This window comes from Hydra vulgaris, chromosome 08 (genome assembly GCF_038396675.1).
Source record: "Hydra vulgaris chromosome 08, alternate assembly HydraT2T_AEP".
NCBI classification, from domain to species: domain Eukaryota; kingdom Metazoa; phylum Cnidaria; class Hydrozoa; order Anthoathecata; family Hydridae; genus Hydra; species Hydra vulgaris.
In genome coordinates, this window is record NC_088927.1 from 49064868 (window position 1) to 49087500 (window position 22633).

Below are 22633 nucleotides of genomic sequence, written 5' to 3' on the forward strand. Positions count from 1 at the left end.
TTAGATTTTTTATTTGGCTAATCAAATTTCTACATACTCTCTAAGTCAATTTATATTTAAAAAGAAGTTATTTAAAAGAACACGCAGACTTTCCACTTTGTACATGCGTACTTACAGGCCCATTCACCATGCGGATGACGTCATAAACTGGAAGAGAACATTTTGCATTTTCTATATTCATTCTGTTACATAAAGTCGAAGTGCTTGCTAAATTATTTAGTCAATTTTTAAATTTTTAAATTTTTAGTTTACTTTGTAATAAACATGGATCGTAAATGCTGTGTCACGAATTGCAACGGCAATTATGATAAAAGTCCTAAAGCAAAAACTTCCGTCTTCCTCGAACACCAGAAGAAAGAAAAAATTGGCTGTTATACCAAGAGACAACATACCAGATAAGAAAGACACCGTTGATTGTGAAAGGCACTGGATACATTTCGACAAAAGATTATGGCAAAGAAAGACCATGCAATCCTCCATCTGTGTTTAAGTGTGTAAAACCAAGTTTAATACCAAAACCAGGGCGTGGCCAAAGCGTGGCTCCCGAACCGCATGCGGCCCTTGGAATTTCATTTGAGCTCTTTTCGTATTTACTTTATTTAACCTCAAAATCTAATTTTTTGAAATGGATAAAGTAAATACTAATAATAATTCAGTTTGCAACAGCAGTAAGAAAAGAAAAATTGATAGCTAGAAAAAAATATTTAATGAAGATTGGACAGAAAAATTTGCATTTATTCAAAAAGAAAATAAACCAATATGTTTAATTTGTAAACCAATATGTTTAATTTGTAAGAACTTGGTCATAACAAGTCAGGGAACGTTAAATGCCACTATGAAACAAATCATATAAATTTTTCCAAGGAATATCCCTTAAATTCAGATTACAGGAAAAATAAAATTGAGTTGCTTAAAACGATAATTAACAATCAAATAAATAATTCATCTTTCAGTAAAGAATCAATTATTATAACAGAAGTAAGTTTTGTTATAGCATGGAACATTGTAAAAGAAAAACATCCATACACTGATGGAGAATTTGTAAAGCAAAATATTTCAGATGTCCTCTTAGTTTTAGATCCTAAAAATAGCAAAATCCAAAGATTAATTTCACAGATTCCTATTTCTCGACATACAACTGAAAGAAGATTATCTGATATTAGTGCTGATATTGAGCAGCAATTGTTGAATGACTTAAAAAGCTGTGAAGCATTTAGTTTAGCTCTGGATGAATCAACAGATGTTCAAGATAAATCTCAAATGGCAGTATTTGTAAGGTATGTAACATCAGATGTAATTGTGAAAAAAGAATTACTAGATTTGGTTGAGCTAAAAGATACAACTCGTGCAGTTGATATAAAAGAAGCTCTTGAAACATTTCTAGTTAAAGCCAATGCATCTATCAACAAACTTGTTAGTGTTGCTACAGATGGTGCACCAGCGATGGTTGAAAAACATGTTGAACTTATTGGTATATTAAAAAGTGATCCTAAGTATCCAGAGTTCATTCCAGTTCATTGTTTGATTCATCGAGAACATTTAGTAGCAAAACATTTTAATTTTTCAATCGTTCTAAAATCAGTGTCAGAAATTGTAAATTATATTCGATCAAATGCTATAAATCACAGACAGTTTAAAAACTTTATTAATGAATTAGATCTTGCTGACAAACCAAATGACTTATCATTTTACTGTGCTGTACGGTGGCTTTCAAGTAGTGATGCTTTATTTAAGTTCGTAGAATTATTAGAACCAATTAAATCTTTTTTGATTGAAAAGAAAAAGACTTTTGAAATTCTTTATGATAAGAATTTTTTGCAAGATCTTTTGTTTTTGACTGATATAATGCGACATTTACAAAGTCTGAATTTGTCTCTTCAGGGAAAAGAAAAAATTATATTTGATCTTGCTCAGACTATTTTTAGTTTTAAAAAAAAAATTATTCTTTTTCACAAAGATCTTACTTTAAAAACCTTTAACCATTTTCCTCAAATAAAAAGATGATTATTTCTAATCCTTTAATTCAGTATGATGATCATAAGATTGAATCATACAGGGAAAAATTACAGAATTTACTAGAAAAATGTTTATAGATTTGCATGCACTTAAATCATCTTTAGGATTTATATTAAATCCTTTTTTAATTGATATTATTAGTGATGTTTGTCCAATTCCATCAAACATGGTTGAAGTATCTCAATTTGAAACAGAACTATTAGATCTCCAAGAAGATCAAAATCTTGTGATGCTGCATAAAACACTAACTTTATTAGAATTTTGGATGACAGTGCTGTTCAGACTGAGGTTAAGTATCCCTTACTAAAAAAAATTAGTATAAAATTTATTTCAATTTTTAAATTCAACATACACATGTGAATCTTTATTTTCCACTATGAAATTTGTCAAATCAAAGTATCGTGCAAATCTAATCACTGAACATTTGTCAGAGTTACTTAAAACAGCGACTTCAAGCTTGAGGCCAGATTTTAAGAGACTTGCAAGTAAAGTTTAGAATCTTAGTGCCTGATTGGAAAATTTATAACTGTTTGTAATTTTGTTACTTTTTTAAAAACTTATGATGTGAATTTCTTTTAACAATTCAATAAATGGTTTTCTAGTTTGAGTAAAAAGCGAATCAGATTTTTATTTAACTTGATTGAAATGAATTTTTCGAAATACTCAAGATAATTTGAAATTTTAAACAAACTTACATTTAAAGTAAAGTTTTTGTCTTTGAAAATTTTTTTTGCAATTTTTACACAAAAACTGGTAGTAAATATAAAATTTGTACACAAAAAGTTTTTTAGAAAAAGTTTTTCAGAAAAATTTATTTCTTTTCATAAAAAATTTAATTTTCAATATCATGAAGTATTTTAAAACACTTATTATTTATCTAAACTTTTTGCAAAAAAAAATCTTTCAAAAAAGAATGCATAATAATTATCTAAATTAACGAAATTTTTAATGCGGCTCTTCGGCTCACGTACGTATTTGAATAGGGTTCTCGTCTTAAAAAGTCTGGCCATCCCTGACCTAAACCATCTGGTTGTCCCAGAACAACTTCAAGATCACATGCAGAAACTAGAAATGTTCAACCTAAAGAACTTGAAGAAGCAGTTCGATTTTTAAATTCGTATGAGATAAGCAGTAAAAAAAAAACTACTCAACAGCAACTTTTTTCAATGAGCGCTAACCTGTTACAGATAAAAAGTACTCTGTTGAAACAATGATTAGAGCTTTTGAATACTTTGCAATGTCACGTACTACATATAATCATCTTTGCAATATCATGTGCTACATATAATCGTCTTTGCAATGTCACGTGCCACATATAATCGTCTTTGAGAAGACTTTGAACTTCGTATTATTACAACATTAACATCAAAAGTAAAATCTATTCATGAGGATATTTATCTACAAAAGATTTTTTCAAACTTAACAGAAATTAGACATAAAAATTGCATTCTTCTATTAGATAAGGTTTAGGTAAAGACTATGTTGAAGTACCATGGGGGAACAGTTTTTGGAAAAGCAATTAATAATTCAAATGTTCTTGCAAATACTGTTTTAAGTTTTATGGTTATTTCTTTGTTTGGTAGACCCAAATTTTTATGTAAAATGCTTCCTGTGCCATCGATTCAATTATTTTTTTTGAGCAAACTACTTTGCTTTTATCTGCAATAAAAGCAGCCGGTGGTCATGTTATTTCTATAGTTTTTGATGGTAGCAGGGGGAACAAAAGATAATATATATCTTCTGTATGATTTTGTGCACCTTTTAAAAAATATTTGCAATCACTGAAAAATCACAGGAATTCGAGTTTTTTGTTAATAAAGAAAAAAAAGTTGCTAATTGGTCTCATATTGTAGCATTGCATAAATTAGAATCAAATCAAATGATTAAAATGTCTAAGCTTACAGATGTTGCTGTGTTCCCAAAACCAATTGAAAAACAAAAAGTTTCAATTTGTCTAAAAGTATTTTGCAAAGAAACAGTTAGTGCTTTAAAATGTCACCCAAACTTAAAAGATGTTGATGATACTATTTCTTTTCTTTCAATAATAACTAAATTTTGGAGAATTGTTAATGTTCATAGCCTGTACATATGCGTGACCCGAATCGGGCTGCTTTTTTCTCTTCTGATGATTTTTATCTTCAAAAGCTGTTAGAATTTGGAAACATGGCTAAGCAAATGTGCTCTTCTCAAATAGTTCGTTTTAAAAACTTCACTTAAGATACTTCTTAAAGTATCTATCATACTTGTAATTGTCTTGTGGAGTTATCAAAGTTCCTCTTGTCTACAAGTCTGTAAGAATGTTTTGCTTGGAACATTTACAACTGATTCTTTAGAAAAGCAGTTTGGAAAACTGAGACAGGGATCAGGAAACAAATACTAGAGAAAGTGGGTACCATAAAAACAAAACTACTTTTGCAATTTGGCAAATATGGTGTTGATCTTGATTTTACTACATCAGGTCATTCTTGTAAAAGATGTAGTTTTTACTTAAATGAAGGAAAATCTTTGGTATTTGATAATTTGCCAGAATTAGAAAATATATTATCTATTGATGTCAAAATGACTCTAGTTTACATAGCTGGCTATATTGTCCGAAATGACAAAGATTCAGATGATTCATATTTTTATTATGAGAAACTTAGAGATTTTACTGAGGAAATTATTCGTGGAGGATTAACTATACCTGATGATTTAGTATTTTAATGGGTAATATATTGCTATATTATGTTTTGTGAAGTAGCTGATAATACATGTATATCTTCTTTGTGCAATCTAATGATGCTTGTATCAGAACCCTATAAATTAAATATTAACAGAAACACTTTCAAATATTTTTATTAAGAACTATTGTAATTTAAAATTTTTCTCCAAGGTCTGAAAAAGAACCAAAACGAAAGCTTTTAAAACTTAGCGTTAAATAACATAGGTCAACAGCAACTGTTTTTTTTGTTAAATTCAACTGTTAAATTTAAATAATTATACTGTATATAACCATAACAGAATAATAAAAAAAGTATTACTATTTTTAAATATATTTTCAATGCATTTTTGTTGTTTACTTCGTTAAAAATTAATTTTTATGTTCAGTTCAGGTTATTTTTTCTGTATTTTTTGTTTAAAAAAACTCGCCTCAGTTTATGACGTCATCTGCATGATGAATAGGCCTGTTATAAAGTACGCCATGACTTTGTAGCGAGGTTGCGGAAACCTTGTTTTCTAAGAAAATATGGTAGCGGACTGAGCCGTTACCAAATAATCCTTAAAAAGTAAATGGTAAGCGTTTTTTTATTAAAATATACGCTTATATAATAAGCGTTAACGCAAGTATTACTTTTTAAATTACCCTAATTTTCCTTGATGCATTTAACCAGATATACTCTCTATTCCTAATCAATGTCTACAAACATCGCTTCATTTCTTGTCTTTTAGAGTCGCACCATACCTTGGATCATCACTCTACCTAAAGTCAAAAAATTCTTTTTTCTAAAATCTTTCTTGGACTTACCTAAAAACTAAACCCAGCGGGCCCAGAACGTCCTGTCTTAAGGATGTCCTACGAACTTATGATGTCCATAAGACGTCGTAAAGTTGTCCTATGGATGTCTGTGCTCACTGGGAATATGTTGTTATAACTTATATACACGCTTATGCTGTTAACATTTATATCATTATATTGTTAAACATAACGCTTATGAGTTAACATAAGCTTTCTCTTATAATTATATTTATGCAGATCCTAAACTTTTATTGATAATTCGTTCAATAATTTCAAAAATGCTTCAAAATTTAGACAAAAAATTTTTCAGTAGGAAGAAAAGAGAGAACTCATTACATGTATGTGAACATATTATACGTGGATTAAAGTACACACTTCAATAAAATTTTATAGCACTTTAGCTCCAATAAAGTACACATTTTATATGACATTTTTGTGTCACATAAAATGTGTACTTTATAATAGTGTACAATACTGTTTATTAGAGCAACCCAGCCGGCATTTGGTCCCAAAGAGACGTCTTTTTAACGTTCACAAGACGTTCAGAGAGTTTTTTTAACGTTGATAAGATGTCTTTTTAGGACCAAATGCTGGCTGGGTAAGGTGCTATAAACTTGTATATATAAATATATTTTTTACACATATATTTTGGTTGTTTTGCTCTAATAATGTAAATATAAATATTTTAAAACCTCTAACTTGAAATTTTTTATAATTTATTTATCCCATAATTTCTTTACTCTATACCCACTTGAACAAGTAAAAAATGCCGCTATATCTGTGACTGAATTAATATACGATTAAGGTCCGTATTTTAAGGTTACGGACTTTTAAATATTTTGTTATTTTACGGAAAAACCTAATATGTGTTTATGGAAATATCCGTTTAAATTTGGAAATGTATGTTGTTTCTCATGATGGGGTATCTTCTTTATTGCAAAAGTTGATAGAGTATACTGTAAAATTACGGAAACATTCTGAAAAATCTGCTGGATAATTTCCGCATATAACTCAAAATTTACTTTTGCAAAACACTTATTCAAAATACTTTCTGAAACTGAAAAATTTCTAAACAATAAGAAAATAATAATAAGAAAATAATAAATAATAAAAATATTAAGTAAATACTAAACAATTACAATAAGATGAACAATTATAATTAAAAAAATTAAAAAATTGCGTAAAGAACGATCTATTTAGAATTTGAATTAAACTATTCATTTCTCAATTTAGAGTTTAAACTCGTGCGCAAATACCCTACTTTTTTTCATAAGGACGTGGGTAAATAACTGTACCTTGTTTGTTTTTTTCTTTAACGTTTTTTTTACGTTTTCAGGATGGTATTCAACCATATACCTAACATTATTCACGAATATAACTATGCAGAAAATATTAGATTGGTTTTATATTTGTTTTACACTTTATGTTTTTTTAAATTTTAACTTTGTTTGCGCAACCTTTACTGGCTCAAACGTACCTAGGATCTCCACCAACCTCAATCTGCAGTTTATTTTTTTCAGTTAAATATAAATTGACTTATCAGGCATATTATTAGAGTCAATTATTATATAAATGCATGTTTTAAGTGATAAAATACTTGGCTGCGTTCAATTTATTCCAAGTCTTAAATTTCTATAGCAAATAGAAATATAAGGCTTGATAACTCTTAACCCTAAATTTTGGTAATCTTAACAAATTAAACATCCAATTTTTACATGTAAGCTATGCAGTTATTTGAAAGTTATTAAAATGTTTGCGTCTCTATTTTACTAAATATTAATCAGGGGCGGATCTAGGATTTTATATTGGTGTAGCTAAAGTTTGTAAAACTACGCCATATTCGCAACTATTTAATAAGTCGGCTAGTTTACGTCAAAAAGACGTCCAATATTACGTCATGTAGACGCTGCTGACAGTTTTTTTTTTATCTGAGCGTCTTAAAGTAAAGGGTTGAACAGTCTCTGAGGCGTTTACCTAGTTTAATTTTCTCTTTTTGTGCACACACACACACACACATATATATATATAGATATATATATATATATATATATATATATATATATATATATATATATCAACCCTCGAAATTAAGAAAAATGAGATCGGCAATAGTTTACCTACCCCAATCTTTAAAAAGTCGTCATAAAAAATTTTGATACGAAGTTCTTACGATAAAACATAGAAAAGAGGTCGGTAAAGCATTGCTGACCTCAGAAAAATTATTTTACAAAGGGAAAAATCTGCTAAACAAAAGAGGTGAATTAGTTTCTAAATGCAGACACAAAAATAAATTTCTCCTTTCATTATTTGATAGCGGAGATTAGTTTTCCATTACGTCTTCTTGTAATATAACGTCAGAACTCATTCTACCGTAGTTTGTAATTTTTAAACGGTTTTTTATATTTTTGATTTTGTACTTCATGGCTGATGATTGCCGATAGGCATGAAACTTTAAGTCCCATTAAAAGTTGTTTTTTCTAATATTTAATTATAAAACGCTCTGTTTTTGAAAAAATATATATTTTCTTAAATATTGAGCACTTTACAACAATCAAGAGTTTAGTATTTTTAATACTAAATTATACAACAGCAATATATATATATATATATATATATATATATATATATATATATACATATATATATACATATATATATACATATATATATACATATATATATACATATATATATATATATATATATATATATATATATATATATATATATATATATATATATATATATATATATATATATATATATATATATATATATATATATATATATATATCGTACACCCAGAGCAAGAGTGCCACAAGTTAAAAAGTGTCAAATTGAGAAAATCAAGGTTGAAGTTTTAAGATTTTAACATATTTTCCAACTAAGAGTGCCATTATTTGTAATTTTGTAAAAATTCGTTATAGACTTGTGGTATTTTCTCACCATGTACAACACATAAAATACTATCAAATGACATTCATAACTTAATATCTATAATTTTTGACTTGTGGCACCCTTGATCTGGGTGAGATATATATAATGGATACTAGTAAAATAACTAATGGTAAAATATAAAATTTGCCTTGACTATTCTGATCGTAAGTTAGACATACAATGTCTAACTTACTTAACAAAGTGCACAAACTAGAAGGTAAGCCATAAGAATTTGCACCTCATATGTAAGTTGTAATGCTACCTAAGGTTAGCTCTCCATTTCTAAATTCTTTTCTATTCTTAATAGGCTTTAATGTAAAAGTGTTGCTATTGTTAACAAAAAAAATTCTTTGGATTCTTTATTTAATTATTTGGATTTATTTAACTTATTCGGATTCTTTATTAAATTCTCTGGGTTATTTCCTTTATATTTTTGTTATTAATTGCATAACTGCAATTATTATTGCAATAACAATATAATAATACTGTGATATATTCAAAAATATCATAATACTATTATATTATGTTATTTTTAAAAATATTCTTTATTTTATACTACTATATGCAGTAAATAAAAAAATGATTTGAATAGTCAATCACAACATATTCAATCACTTTTATAACACTCTACTTCTTGAATAAGTTTTTAATCTCTAGGTATTGTACCTAGAATTGAATCCTTAAACAAGCTAACGAATGTTGGGGAAACCTGCCATTGTCATAACTTTTGTTTAGGAAATACTAGATAGGGATTTTGATTCATTTTTGCAAAGAGGCACCCATATACCAAACCTGCATGAATAGAGGTTGGATACGAAGATAGGAATAATAGGTATCCAGAAATTCTTGAAAGTAGATATACCAACCTTAGTTACCTTTCAGGCAACTAACATGGCGTTTGGAACTGCAAACATCCCAACATGCTTGACAACAAGATGGTCCAGTAGAGGTAGTGATAGAAAGCTTAAAATAATCAGATACTTAAGATGACGAGTGATTTTAATGATTGATTTGCTTTTCACTCTTTCTATGCGTATAAGAACTTTCTTTCACTTTCTATCGTTTTACTTGTTAGTTCTTTTACATTTAAAGTCATAGCTAATTTAAAAGCAAAATTAAACCAGTTATAATAAAATAAATCTTTAACAAAAATTCCATCAAATTTTTATTAAAACTGAAGTACATTGAAAGAAAAATCAGTCATTAACTATGAAGAATCTTTTGCTAAAAAAAAATGCTTAGATCTTTCCTAGATGAAAAAATGCCTAGATTTTTGAACCTAACATGTACAACAGACACAGACTAGCTTTGCTTGACTGATAAAAAGAAAATTATTTAAACATACTCATTTAGCTTTGGTCTAAGGACACATATAAATAATTAAGGACAGTCAACAAACCTTAAAAAATCTTCACAAGTGTTATAGTTATTGTCTATATACTTAAAAACAATAGACATCTGTTTAAGATTGGCAGATGCTTCATTGTTAAAATTAAAAAGTACTCGGTTTTATTGATTTGAGAAATGAGAATCTCTTCAAAACCTATACCACAACACTCTATCAGTTAATTTTGTTTGGTTTCAGAAATGTATGTGGCATTTTTAGGGGCTGATATTAAATTATCTTATAAGATAGTGTCACCTGCATAAATTCCAAAATTAAGTAGTTCAAAATATTTTTCTACTTTACTTTTTGAGGAATCTTCTATATTGTAGGAGAGTCTCCTATATTGTATTATAGTTGGTTCTACTGACAATAAAATCAACCTATAAGATCTTTTTTAATTGTGTGTAATTTTAATGTGTGTGCGTGTGTGTGTGTGCTTTTTTAATTAAAGCTTAAATATGAATGTTAAAATTGTTTTTAAGAAATAAAGATGCAATATTTTAATTATTTACATTTTTGGCAAATAAAAATTGTTTATATAGTTTTGAGGAAAAACTATTGTTACTAGTATTAACCTGTTTAATAAAATAAGAATTTTATAGTTTAATGTTATCAGAATGTTATAACAATAAGAACAAAAACAGTTGTATTTAAGTAACCATAGTTACAATTATAAAAAGCATGTTATTCTTTTTAATAAATATAGTTTGTGAAAACAAAAAGCTACAAAACCTTGATCCATTTTAAAAGATGGAATAAAAATATTCACATTAGGGGATCTTTTAGGGCCTAGAATTACTAACTAGACTAACTTTTGGCTGGAATCTAGCTAAAAGTTTAAAAATAAAATAAACTGGTGAGATATTTAAACCATACGGTTTTGTAAGTTTTGTAATTTATTTTCACAATATTTTATGTTTTAAATGTGAGAAGTATCAATAGCATTTAGAACAGTATTCTTTCAATAGATATCCGCCATAATAGCCAACCTACTAAGAAAATAATATAGGCGCTTAAGTTATTTGAATATAATTGGGCATAAAAAGACTGGGAAATAAGTACAGCCACAAAGCAAGCCATGGGCTTTGAGTGTTAACGGCATATGAGTTTACAATAAAAAGAAATTACTTTTAAAAAAAAACAATAATTTAGTCAGCTTATGTCGTAAAATTAGGTTGCTTGTAGCATAGCCACAGAACTATTTTATACGCTGCAATGACGGATCTCTTTTTTATATCCGGTTTTTTTAGTTTTGATTAATCGTTTTAAAAGCCGATTTTACACGGCAAATAAAAAATAAACTGATTGTAATTAGTTATAGACGATTATTTTTACTATGAAAATATGTTGGATGCTATATATAATTTTTTTATTTCGTTGATTATTTTTAGGTGTAGCCTTAGCCACAACTATACCCTGTTAATATAAGTTTTTATCCTTTATGATAGTCCGGAAATTGATATTAAATAGAATTAAAAAATATTAGTACTATTTTGCAGAACCAGGTTGGTTGCCTTAAACAGTTACTCAAAACAGGTTAGTGTCCAGATTAAGCTGGAGTTATTGTAACAGTTTGTTACTACACGAATTGCATCAAAAGCTTTCTTAAATTTTAATTAAAATATGTTATTTAAATTTTAGTTGACGGGTGTCAAGATTATTAAATCGACGTCACAGTTTGTTACATAAAAATGGCTGAACTACACAAATCGCATCAACAGTTTTCTTAAATTTTAGTTGACGAAGTTTATTTAAGTTTCACTTTTTGCACTACCATTTAATTTGATCACTGCACCACGTGCATCCATGGCGTATTGGTTTGAGTTCTGGCTTTAGGGCTGGAGGTCCGTGGTTCTAAATCGGGTCGGGCCATATATGCATCATCAGTAAAAAAGAAGGTGTGAACTTTCTGGTTAACTGCTTTCCCGCAATTTCTGTACTTTTTAACGCACCTTAATAACTAATGAAAAAAAAAAAGGTTTAGCAACTCTAGTATTTATCATCTCCAACATTTTATCTTTATCTACCATTTTATCTCCATCTAACATTTTAACTCGATCAAATATTTTAACCCTATTTAAAATTTTTTATTTGTGTACCATTTAAATTATTTTTCTAAAAAACATCAGATTTTAAATTTTTAACTTAAAAGCTAATATTTTAAAGTTTTTCCTTACATTTTGTAAGTTGCGCTTGAGAAATATCTATAACAATAGTTACGCACAAGAACCAAAGGAGAAACTAATGTATAGAAACTCATAATAACGAAACTGTAGTTTTAGTTTTAAAAATGCATAACAGTTGTGTTAGGAACCATATTTATCTTTGCATTACAAGTAAGCAACTAAATAATTTAAACTACAAGTCAAACTATTATATTTTAAATCAAAAAACACAGATGTTGATAATAAAAGTAATTTGTGTATACATTTAGTCAAAATTTTGTAAACTTAAACTAAATATAAATAATATGAAATTGTTAACAGTAGATAAAATTGGTTTTTAATAAAAAAAAATCGGACTAAAATTTATGGTAAATTGAGTAAACCTAAGGTAAAACAGTTTATTGTTTTTTTAACGATTAAAAAAAAATATTTGAAAAAGTATGTAAGATAAGTTGGGTCAACTTAAGCAGCAAAGCTCGAACCTCAAGCTTTAGCTTGCTTATGTCTCATCTTGGAAATGTTTCTTCTCTTTTGCAAATAGTACCATTGTCTTATCTTTTGTTCCTGCTAACAAATTTCATTTTTGTACAATTCACGATTCTGTTAAATCAAGTCTTTTTTTTTTGTTCGTTCATTTTCCCTTGCAAAAAAGTCCTAAAGGACCTATAGGATTTTGGATCAAAAATATAGGTCAAAACTTTGATAACTATAAACACTTTTTAAATTATGTGTTTTAATTTAATAGGGTTCAAATCTGAAAACTTTTTTGTTCTAAATTCTTATAGGATCCTATAGGACTTTTTTGGGTTTTTCACTTAGAAACTTTAATTCAATAAGTTTTTTCCCGCAAACATCAGCACGTTAGAATTTTTCTGCTCATTGTGTTTTCCAGATTCATATAATTTGCAACAATTCGAAAGTTTTCTATTAATTACTTTTTCGTTTGTAATGATTTTTCTCACTTTTTTGAATTTGATTAACTGGGCTTTTTATTCACATTTTTTGCTTAAGCAAAGCTTGTTTGCAAACCTCAGATGTATGACAGCTCGTTTGTAAAAATTAGAGTTAGTTGAGTGACTTATTTGTATTCTGACAGCAATGACTTACCGTTGTTTTACTTAAAAAAAAAGAATTTTAAAACGAGTTTAATGATTTAATTTTAAACATTAAATACAGATACAAGTATAAACATTAAAAAGAAACCGTTGCTAACTGATAGTAGCAGAGTAAAGTGTTGTCGATTCAGTTGCTGTTTGAGAGTTAACTTTAAGAGAATAATTTATGTTACATACTTCTTTAAATGAATAATTTATGTTATATTTCAACGTTTATTGTCAATATGTGATTATAAAATAAGAAAATAATGTTTAACTAAATAGCGCAACAGTTCGATTTCCACCACGTCGCTGGTTGTACCGCGCTCAACTGGTTTCTCCGCTAGATTTAATTAGCGCAACACTTACAACGTCTCGGTGCAACTTACATATCAGTTTTGCAAGGGGTGAACCATCCTTAATCATAACATAATAAAACGTGAACACCAGGTTTCTCTTAAACGCTATACATTATTTTATTGAAAAATTATGTCAATGTCAGAAAATGAAATGGGCGGAAAGCTCAAGTGTCTTAGGAGACAAAAATAACAACAGCTATCTAATTTGATTCAATTTTTGTTAAGCGCACTCGGCGTAGCAAACAGGTTATTAATCCGAGAACCATTGAGTACTTTGAAATAACTTTTACGACTATTTATTCATGTTTGTCATATTTAAAAAAAAATCAAATTTTAAGAAATCCACAGTTTTTTTAATAAAGCTTTTAGGAAAATAATCTTTTAGAAGAGTCGGTTCTATATACAGTTCACACTCGTAAAAATGAATAGAACTTACTACAGGTAGAATACGTCATATTTTTTTTAAGTATAAAAAGTCGATTTGTTGCATAAAATTTGTATTAAATAAAAATCTAACTACTCTGTAGTAAAATGATTCCATCCATTATTCTTTGCGGACTGATTAACTATTATGCATAAACCTTTTTTTTTCTTTCTTGAATTTTAATTAAACATATCATTAAGTTGAAGACATAAGTATGATGCAGAAGTTTGATTTTTATCATAAGCAATTAAAAAATTCATCATAATCTATATTAAAAAAATTTTATATTAAATTTTGTTAATTCTAAAAAATTATAAATATTTTTTTAATTAAAAAAAAATAATTAGAGCCGACGACACCGGAAGGGGAATGGGCTTTGTTTTTAACTTTCGTCGGCCATGACTATTTCCACTTAGTGAAGCGTAGAGGCTGAGGCGTAGCTAAGAATAAAATCTTTAATCGTCTATGTGCACACCGTCTTACCATTGCAAACTATTGCAATACAAACGCAGCAAATTAAAAATATTACTACAAGTAATTATTAGAAACAAATGAAAAAAAAAAAAAAAAAAATTTCAAATTTTATTTTTATTTTGCTAAATGTTGTTATTATCAAGGGTATAATAAATTATATAAAGGGTTTACAATAATCTCTTTACAACTTTTAAATTCTTTGATCATCTTTTTCAAATATTCGCACAAGGAAAAAGTATTTTGACACCTGCTTTATATTAACTTTAACAACTTAAATTAAAAACACCATGATAATTATTCTATATCATAATTATTCCATCATAATTTTAATTTATAAATACTAAAATAAATACTATATTTCTCTATAAAATCATTATAAAAAAGGTTTTTATTATAGTTTCATAACCAACTGAAATTAGGTAATTAAATTAATGAAATTAGGTAATTAAAGCTACCAGACTATTATGTTGGATTATATAGTTTTGAAACAAATTTTTAGAAATTTACATAAAAAAACCCCCTAAAAATTAAAATCAAAACCAGAAATATATCATTTAGATGTCTAAAAAATACCTAAATATAATAAAATTATTGACTCTTAGATGTTTTAGTAATGTGTTTATTTTTTGGTATAAATACTGGCAATATTATAAAAAATAACATAAAAGCATGTCCAATGAAGTACATTCTTCTCCATACGTTCCAGATCGATTCTAACTTTAATAACATAAATGCAACTCCAAGATACTCAAACGATCTGTATAAACAGAAACATGTTATCCAATCCCAATAATACTTTTGAGAATCCGTCAAATACGGCTTAATTGAGTTTGACATGCGCGTTTCAGCAATCACAACAAAAGCAACGGATATGAAAGTAAAGTAATACCCAGGATAAACGCCGTGCCAAAAAGCGCTTACAAATAACAGCACAAACATCCTAAAATTATTTTTATAACATTATTAAACAAAATTAAGACAAATATTATTTTAACTTTAAATAAAATAATTAGAAACCATTTTTTTTAAAAAAAATCTATTTTTTGTAAATCTTATAATAACCTTATTTGAAGTCAAGCTAGAAACAAATCAAGAAAGAACCATAAGACAAATCAAGTCAATAAAAACAACTTTAAAAATATTTTAATTTTGCTTTTACTAATGGGGCTATTACTTATTTGTTTTAATTTTTATTCTTTATCCCCAAATGACTTAATTTCTTTATCCTTAAATAATAATGGCGTCTTTGATGACTCATTGCTCATATATTGGTTTTGATGTCAAAGTTGTTAGACTACAGAAATAATAAAAGCAAAACGTTATTAATACTACAGAAATAATAAAAGCAAAACGTTGTTAAGACTACAGAGATAATAAAAGCAAAATGTTGTTAAGACTACAGAGATAACATAAGCAAATTGTTCAAAACAGAAAGAATAATAAGGCTAAGCATAACTTTAATACTTAAAATTGTCTGGCAAATAAAACTTAAATATGATTGCCATTACTGCCTATAACTGTTTGCCAACATGTATGCAAATAATGGATTAGGGTTCGGACTGTTGTAATTGTAAAAATTAAATACAATAACACATTACAATACAATAATACTGTATTGTAATACCAGAGAAGTAATTAAAACATTCTTTATTGTTATTGTATTGCTGTGATTAAAAACAGTTACAATAACTATTGTATTGTTTTTTTTCTAACAATACATTGAAGTTCTAAGAATACTATTGAATTGTATTGCTGTGATGTAAAACAATTCCCATAACTTTTGAATTGTATTGCTGGAATAAAAAACAATTACAATAACTATTGTGGTGTATTGTATTACTATTTCAAAGTCCAATAGCTATTGTATTTTAAAGTTATTTAGATTCTTCTTCCGTGCATTTATTATTATTTGGGCACTAGAAAATTCAGAGGTACCTGTGACGCTCCTTTTTAGCAGTCATTTATATATATAAATTTTATTTATTTTAGAAAAGTAAAGTGAAGAAGCATATATATAACTTATAATTAATAAACATTAAGTTCAGGGGCACTCGTGGCACCTGTTTCTAGCAACCATTTATATATATAAATTTTATTTATTTTGAGTTCAAAAATGTAACTGTTTAAAGAGTAAATTATTTAGAATTAACAATAATAATGTTAATTCAAAATCATACAAATATATAATTTATCATTTGCTTGTAATTAACTTTGTGAAGTGAAGTTTTCCATCTTTTTATAATTTTGTCTAAACTGATATTGAAATGATTCACCGGATGATGACGTCCAAACTTATTGATTAACAACATAAAGCGCATAAAAATATATTTTTTTCAATATAATAAACCACTGAGTAATAAATTACAGCGTTATGGAATCTGGGAACCATTGACCCGGGTAATTATCGATTAGATTGTCTAAAAATGTGAACTATTTTTGTTTTGCATAAAAATTTTCTACATTTTCAGATTACTTATCACTTATCAGACCATACCAGTAAATTTTGTAGGGGGTCATTTTTGAAAAATGAGGCAGTTTAGAATACCAAATAAATGTTGAGTGAGTTTCGAAACAATTGGATAGGTGTCTAAAAGTAAATAACTAAGTAGAAGAAATGGTATTAATTGATCATGTCTATCCCCAGCAGTAAAAGAAGTACAGGTCAGATCAAACTCACTTTTATAGAGCTATATAAAGTTTGCAACGAGGACAAGTGATACTCAGTAAATAAAATAGAAATAGAATCAATAATTATATATTAGTTGTACCCTATTTCAAGGTCACATATCTCGGAGACTGGACTGTTAAAACATTTATTAAATTTTGACATAACAATAAATTGTTATTGTATTATAAAGATGAATTAAAATACAATTATTATTATTGTAGTGGGTCATTACAACACATTTTTTTTCCAGATATTGTAATTGTATTATGTTATGAATTGCAACATAATATTTATTGTTATTGTATTACAGTATTAAAATAATTGTAAATCACAAGTATTGTTATTTTAATTTTAATATCTCTTTTAATTGGCCTAGTTATCCAAAAGTAGTTTTAGTTGGCCTAATTATCCAACTCCAAAGGATGTTTGGGCCTAGGTTCTAACTTTTAGTTATCTGCATCAAAAATTTTAAACTAATTTGATGTTGTAGCATATGACCCAGAGGTCTGAAGTGACAGCTAATATTTTAAGCAGCTTTTTGTTTTGTAATGTACAATATTTTTAGTCATGGTAGCCATTAATACATCAGCGAATTTATCGCTGGTGTATTAATGGCTACCATGTATTAAGGGCTACCTTTATATAAACTTATATAAACTTATTTACCTGTAGACCATTGTCTTATTATTTGCTTAGGATGACTAAAGGGTAAGTTATGGTTCCCCTCTCCCTGAGTTGTGAAATTTTATTCCTCTTATTAAATAGTCTTTACATTCATTTATGAATCTTACCCAAATATATTTCAGATTGTCCCGTTAGGTATTCATATAGTAGGCAATGCCTAATAATGCTTTTAAATTTTTGAGACTTTGAAAAAAAAAATTCTATATTAAAAAAAAAAAATTTTAATGAAGAGAAAAATATATTTTTTCACATACAAAAGGATCTTTTTTGCACACATATTGAAAACATATTCTGAATGATACCTTAATTGTGACGATTTAAAAGTGAGTTTCTGATAAACATAGTTCGCCATCCACCATTGAACTGTCATATTCCAAACTTTCATTGCAGAACGCATCGTTGGAGCAAACTCAACATCATAAATAGAAATGTTATGGATAGTTTCAAAACTGAAATAAACAAAAATCTAAAAAACGTGCAAGATTGTTATTTTTTTATAATTATATGGACATATGTCCATAATAATTCATATTTCTAAAAATAACAAATAATACTTGCTAATAAAAATAACCAATATTGGTAAAAAGTATATAAAGTAAAGAATGCAGAAATTTATTTGATTAAAAAATATTTTGTTATTTAAAAATATATCTCTGCAATAACATTATTCAGCTTTAAAAAATATATCTTGCAAACCAAACTAAAACAATAATTTTAAACCTCCACAACTCAAATCAAGTTTCGTTAAAAATTAAACATTAAAAATACCTGTGAGTATCACTATAATCATTCTGCTCCCTAATTGAAGTTTCTTTATTATTCTGAGTTGGCACAGCGGTTGGACCCAAACCTGGTTTTGCTTTACACTCAAATGGATATGCTCCTAACCCACTAGTCATACACATACTCTCAGCTAACAACCAACCAATGTAAAATCTCCAACGAAACCATGTAAACGTTGGCACTAATACCAATACTATGTGCAACACTCCCCAGCGATGATTCAAGCATTCAGCACTTTCAAGATAACTCAAGGGAAAATATTCTATCAGAAGCAAATATGGTAAAACCAAAAAAAGTAGTTGTTTTAAGTTTTTAACTGCTGGCCAGACAGTAGAAATTTTTGAACCATCTTGATGTAACATATCACTGAATGTTTTAAAAGTATAAAAAGGGCCTGTCATCAGTCCAATATAACAATACCCGTATGTGAATATATCAAACAATGTGAAGTCAAATTTTTTATCATCTAGATCTTTTTCTTCTGATATTTTTTTACTTACATAATCATGGTATTCAAATGAATAACTCACCATCTGGAGAAAAAAAAAAAAAAAAAAAAAAAAAAACATAAATAATAACTCATCAAAATTTATAACAATAAATTATTACTTTTTATTAAACTAGTTTCATAAAATAAGAAAACATAGAAAAGTATTCAGTATAAAATTAGATTTAAAAAATTTTTATTTTTAAATTTTAATTTTTTGTTAAATATGTTTTTATTCCAGAACAACAACAAAAAAAATCAAAGGGGTTGTCCATAAATTACATCACATAAATTTTGATTGTTTTTGACCACCTTGCTTCCCCTTCGTCATAGCATTGTAACTCTTTAGTAACAAGTCACATATAAGTTGTCACAAAACCACTAACTCCTAAAGCATGACAAAATTTATAGACAAACCTCACTAATACTTCATACTAAGTGTTTCATCAAAATGCTGTCAAAAGATGTTTAATAAAAGTGCATTTTACATAAGTCATTTTAAAATGTCTTATTAATATGAAATGGATTATTTTATTCTATTACAATTGAATAAATATATATTTACACGAAGTGTTACAAGTAATTGAAGAGCATTTGATTGACCATCTGGATCAGGCAAACCAAGATAAGAACATATTCGGAAAAAAAATAAGTATGCAAATGTGAATACAAATGATGCTATTCGACAATATCTAAACATAATTATTTCAAACTTCAAATATAACACATATAATACAAAAAAATTGTGATAATAAACTTACCATTAAGGTACTTTAAACAGCACAGACAATTTTTTAACTGGTATAATTAGGTAGAAAAGCTAAAGTGTTAACCCCCTGCCTTAATATAGCTCCAGGCCCAAAAAACTTTAACATAAGAAGGTATGCTTGAGAAATCTAAACATACCTATACCCAAATCCTTTTATTATAAGATAATTTCCAAATATAGTAACAGCAGAATGCCAGCTGCTCTCAGCAACAAGAAGTGATATTATTAATAAACCACCTCCAAGACACATAAGCTTCTTATTGAAGGCACTACCTGATAGCTTAACAAGATGTCCATAAGGAATACATAAGATTAAAAGAAGCAAATATACAAAATCAATCCAAGACATTTTTAATGTTCAACAAATAAGTGTAGTGTCTTGTACTAAAAATAAATTTCAAAATTGTTTAACCTCTGTTTGCAAATGTTTTACTATATTTTTGAATATATGTTTGAATAACTGTTTTACCATTAAAAATTGATAACCAACAAAAATAGAGCAACAACAAATAAATATTAAAAGGTTCTAATTTTAATGTAAACATCATTATTGTTCATTTGTGAGTCTAATTTAGGAAAGATATACCAGCAATATTATTATTATGCACTACGCACATCAACAGGATTACAACAAATATTTAACAGAGAAGCAAAAAAAAAATAAAAAAAAATAAATAAATTTGATATTATATCCAATTTTTTCCAATTTAAATTTTGCTGTCATTTGCTTTCAAATCAATTTATATTCTATTAAATATTGTGAAATAGTTTTTAAAATAATATGCAAGAATGACAGCTAATGCTAAGAATTAAGTTGATGCTTGAGTTATTAATTAAAACTTCATTTAAATCAAATTAAAAGTAAAATAAATCAATTGGTTTCAAGTAACTAAAGTAAAAAATTTTGCATTTAACTTCAGTAACTTGTTATAACTTTAGATTTGAAATAAATTTTCTGGTTGTAACTTAGATTTGGTTATATCTAACTTGAAGATATAATCAACATTTTGAAACTGTTATCATTAACTTTAGAAATTTATGAAAAAAAATAAAAAAAAAAAAAAAAAAGCCATGAACATGATAAATAATAGAAAAAAATACAAAAATCTATGAATACTATTTTCTACAATAAAAATTTAAGAAATTCTTAAATATTGCATAAATATAACCCACAAAAAATAAAAAATTGAATAAAAAAATACATTAAAAAAATTTCATAAATAATTTACAATCTTACAAAGTTCATGTTAATAACTAAATTCAGCTCAAAATAATAAAAAATAAATATTGATGTGCAATAAACTTCAAAATAAATATTAAGACACATATTTTAAATGAAACAGTAAATATTCAAAAATTTAGTTAAGCACTTAATACTTATGTAAAAAAAAAATTCAAATGATACCAACACCCCTCCACACACACACACCTCCATCATCTTGCAAACAACAACTTTTTGCATAATAAAAATAATAAAACAAAAACAATAAATTGAATAAATAGTAAAAATAATAAAACATAAAAATAATAATTTAAAAAATACATAAAAAGCATTAGAAAATACACAATAAAATGTGTATATGTACATATATACATATATCATAAATAAGTTTTAAATATATAAGAAAAAAAAATTGAAAAACATAGTATTTAAGTATATTTTGGTAAAATTAGTAAAAAGTATCTAAAAAAAATTTCAAAATAGAAAAGTTATTAGAGACAATTAAATTTTTTTTTTAAAATTTCAAGTTGGTCAAGTCAAACACTTAACAACATGTTGACATCTCAACATGGTAACATGTCAAAATGGTAATATTTTAATATTAAAGAAACTAAAATAATCTTTATCAAGTAAAAACAATTTTTAAAACTTCTTGAATAAAATGATGCAAAAACTTTTTGAAAAAAATTAAAAAAAATTTAAATAATAGTTGCAACTATGTTTAAAAATACCATGGAAACAAGACCCCAATAATACATTGCTTCCCAAATTTTTAAACTAATGTCAAAAGTCAAATAACGAAAAGGTACAAACATGAACGCAGTTGCACTATACACATACACTTGCTTGAATGTTAGCCATAAAATCTTACGGAAATCTGTTTTAATGTATTTGCTTATTGAGTGACTCAATCGAACATCAGTTACAATAGCAAAAACATAACAAATACCAGTTAAGTAATATCCACTGTAAATGCCATGCCAGTAGCAACTTACAAAAAATGAAACAGCAATCCTAAAAATTAGATAAACCAATTTAACACATTAGTAAAATGAAATAACAATTTCAATTTTATTTAAAAAAAAAGAAGAAAAAAAAAGGAAGTAATCGAGACACTATAAATTAGCAAAGTATAAAAACATAAAAACACACACAAAAAAAAAAACATAAAAAATATTAAAATTGTCAAAATTGTATTGAGACAATACAAGATTTCAAAGAACATGTAAATTTCAAAGAACATGTAACAACCCAAACTACAGTTAAATAGTTAATTTTTTTTAATTTTGAAAATGTAGCTAAATGAAAACATTTTAAAATCAACACACTAAAAAGTTGAAATTATTTTATTTAAAATATATTACTTTAGTTATTACTTTAAATTCTATAATTAAAATATATCAAAAAAAAAAAAAAAAGTTAATCATTATTTATCACCACATCTTATTTCTTTATATCTCAAACAAGATAACCTTTAAAAAGTAAACAAACAACTTTAAGGAAACTAAAAACAACTTTACCATTTAAATGTTAGGATTAAACATCATAAGAGAACACAAGTATAAAAAAAAAAGGAAAACAAAACTTTTAAAAAAACAACTTGAATGAACAACAAAATAATAATAGATTTTTTGAAGAGTTTTTTGAGTTGTACAAGTGATGTTTCCA

At 26.8% G+C, this 22633-nt stretch overlaps 1 protein-coding gene across 1 annotated transcript in view; it reads right to left on the reverse strand.

Annotated features, from left to right (window-relative positions):
- Window positions 1-14623: 14623 nt before the first annotated feature.
- Window positions 14624-22633, reverse strand: part of LOC100201822 (uncharacterized) — a 36924-nt gene continuing 28914 nt past the window's right edge. Inside the window, exons 5-10 of the mRNA XM_065802784.1 lie at window positions 21667-21979; window positions 19881-20101; window positions 19540-19666; window positions 18473-19020; window positions 18007-18153; window positions 14624-15292 (exon numbers count right to left, since the gene is read on the reverse strand). Of these exons, the coding sequence (XP_065658856.1) occupies window positions 14941-15292; window positions 18007-18153; window positions 18473-19020; window positions 19540-19666; window positions 19881-20101; window positions 21667-21979 (1708 nt within the window). The 3' untranslated portion in view covers window positions 14624-14940. The remainder of the gene's footprint in view (window positions 15293-18006; window positions 18154-18472; window positions 19021-19539; window positions 19667-19880; window positions 20102-21666; window positions 21980-22633) is intronic.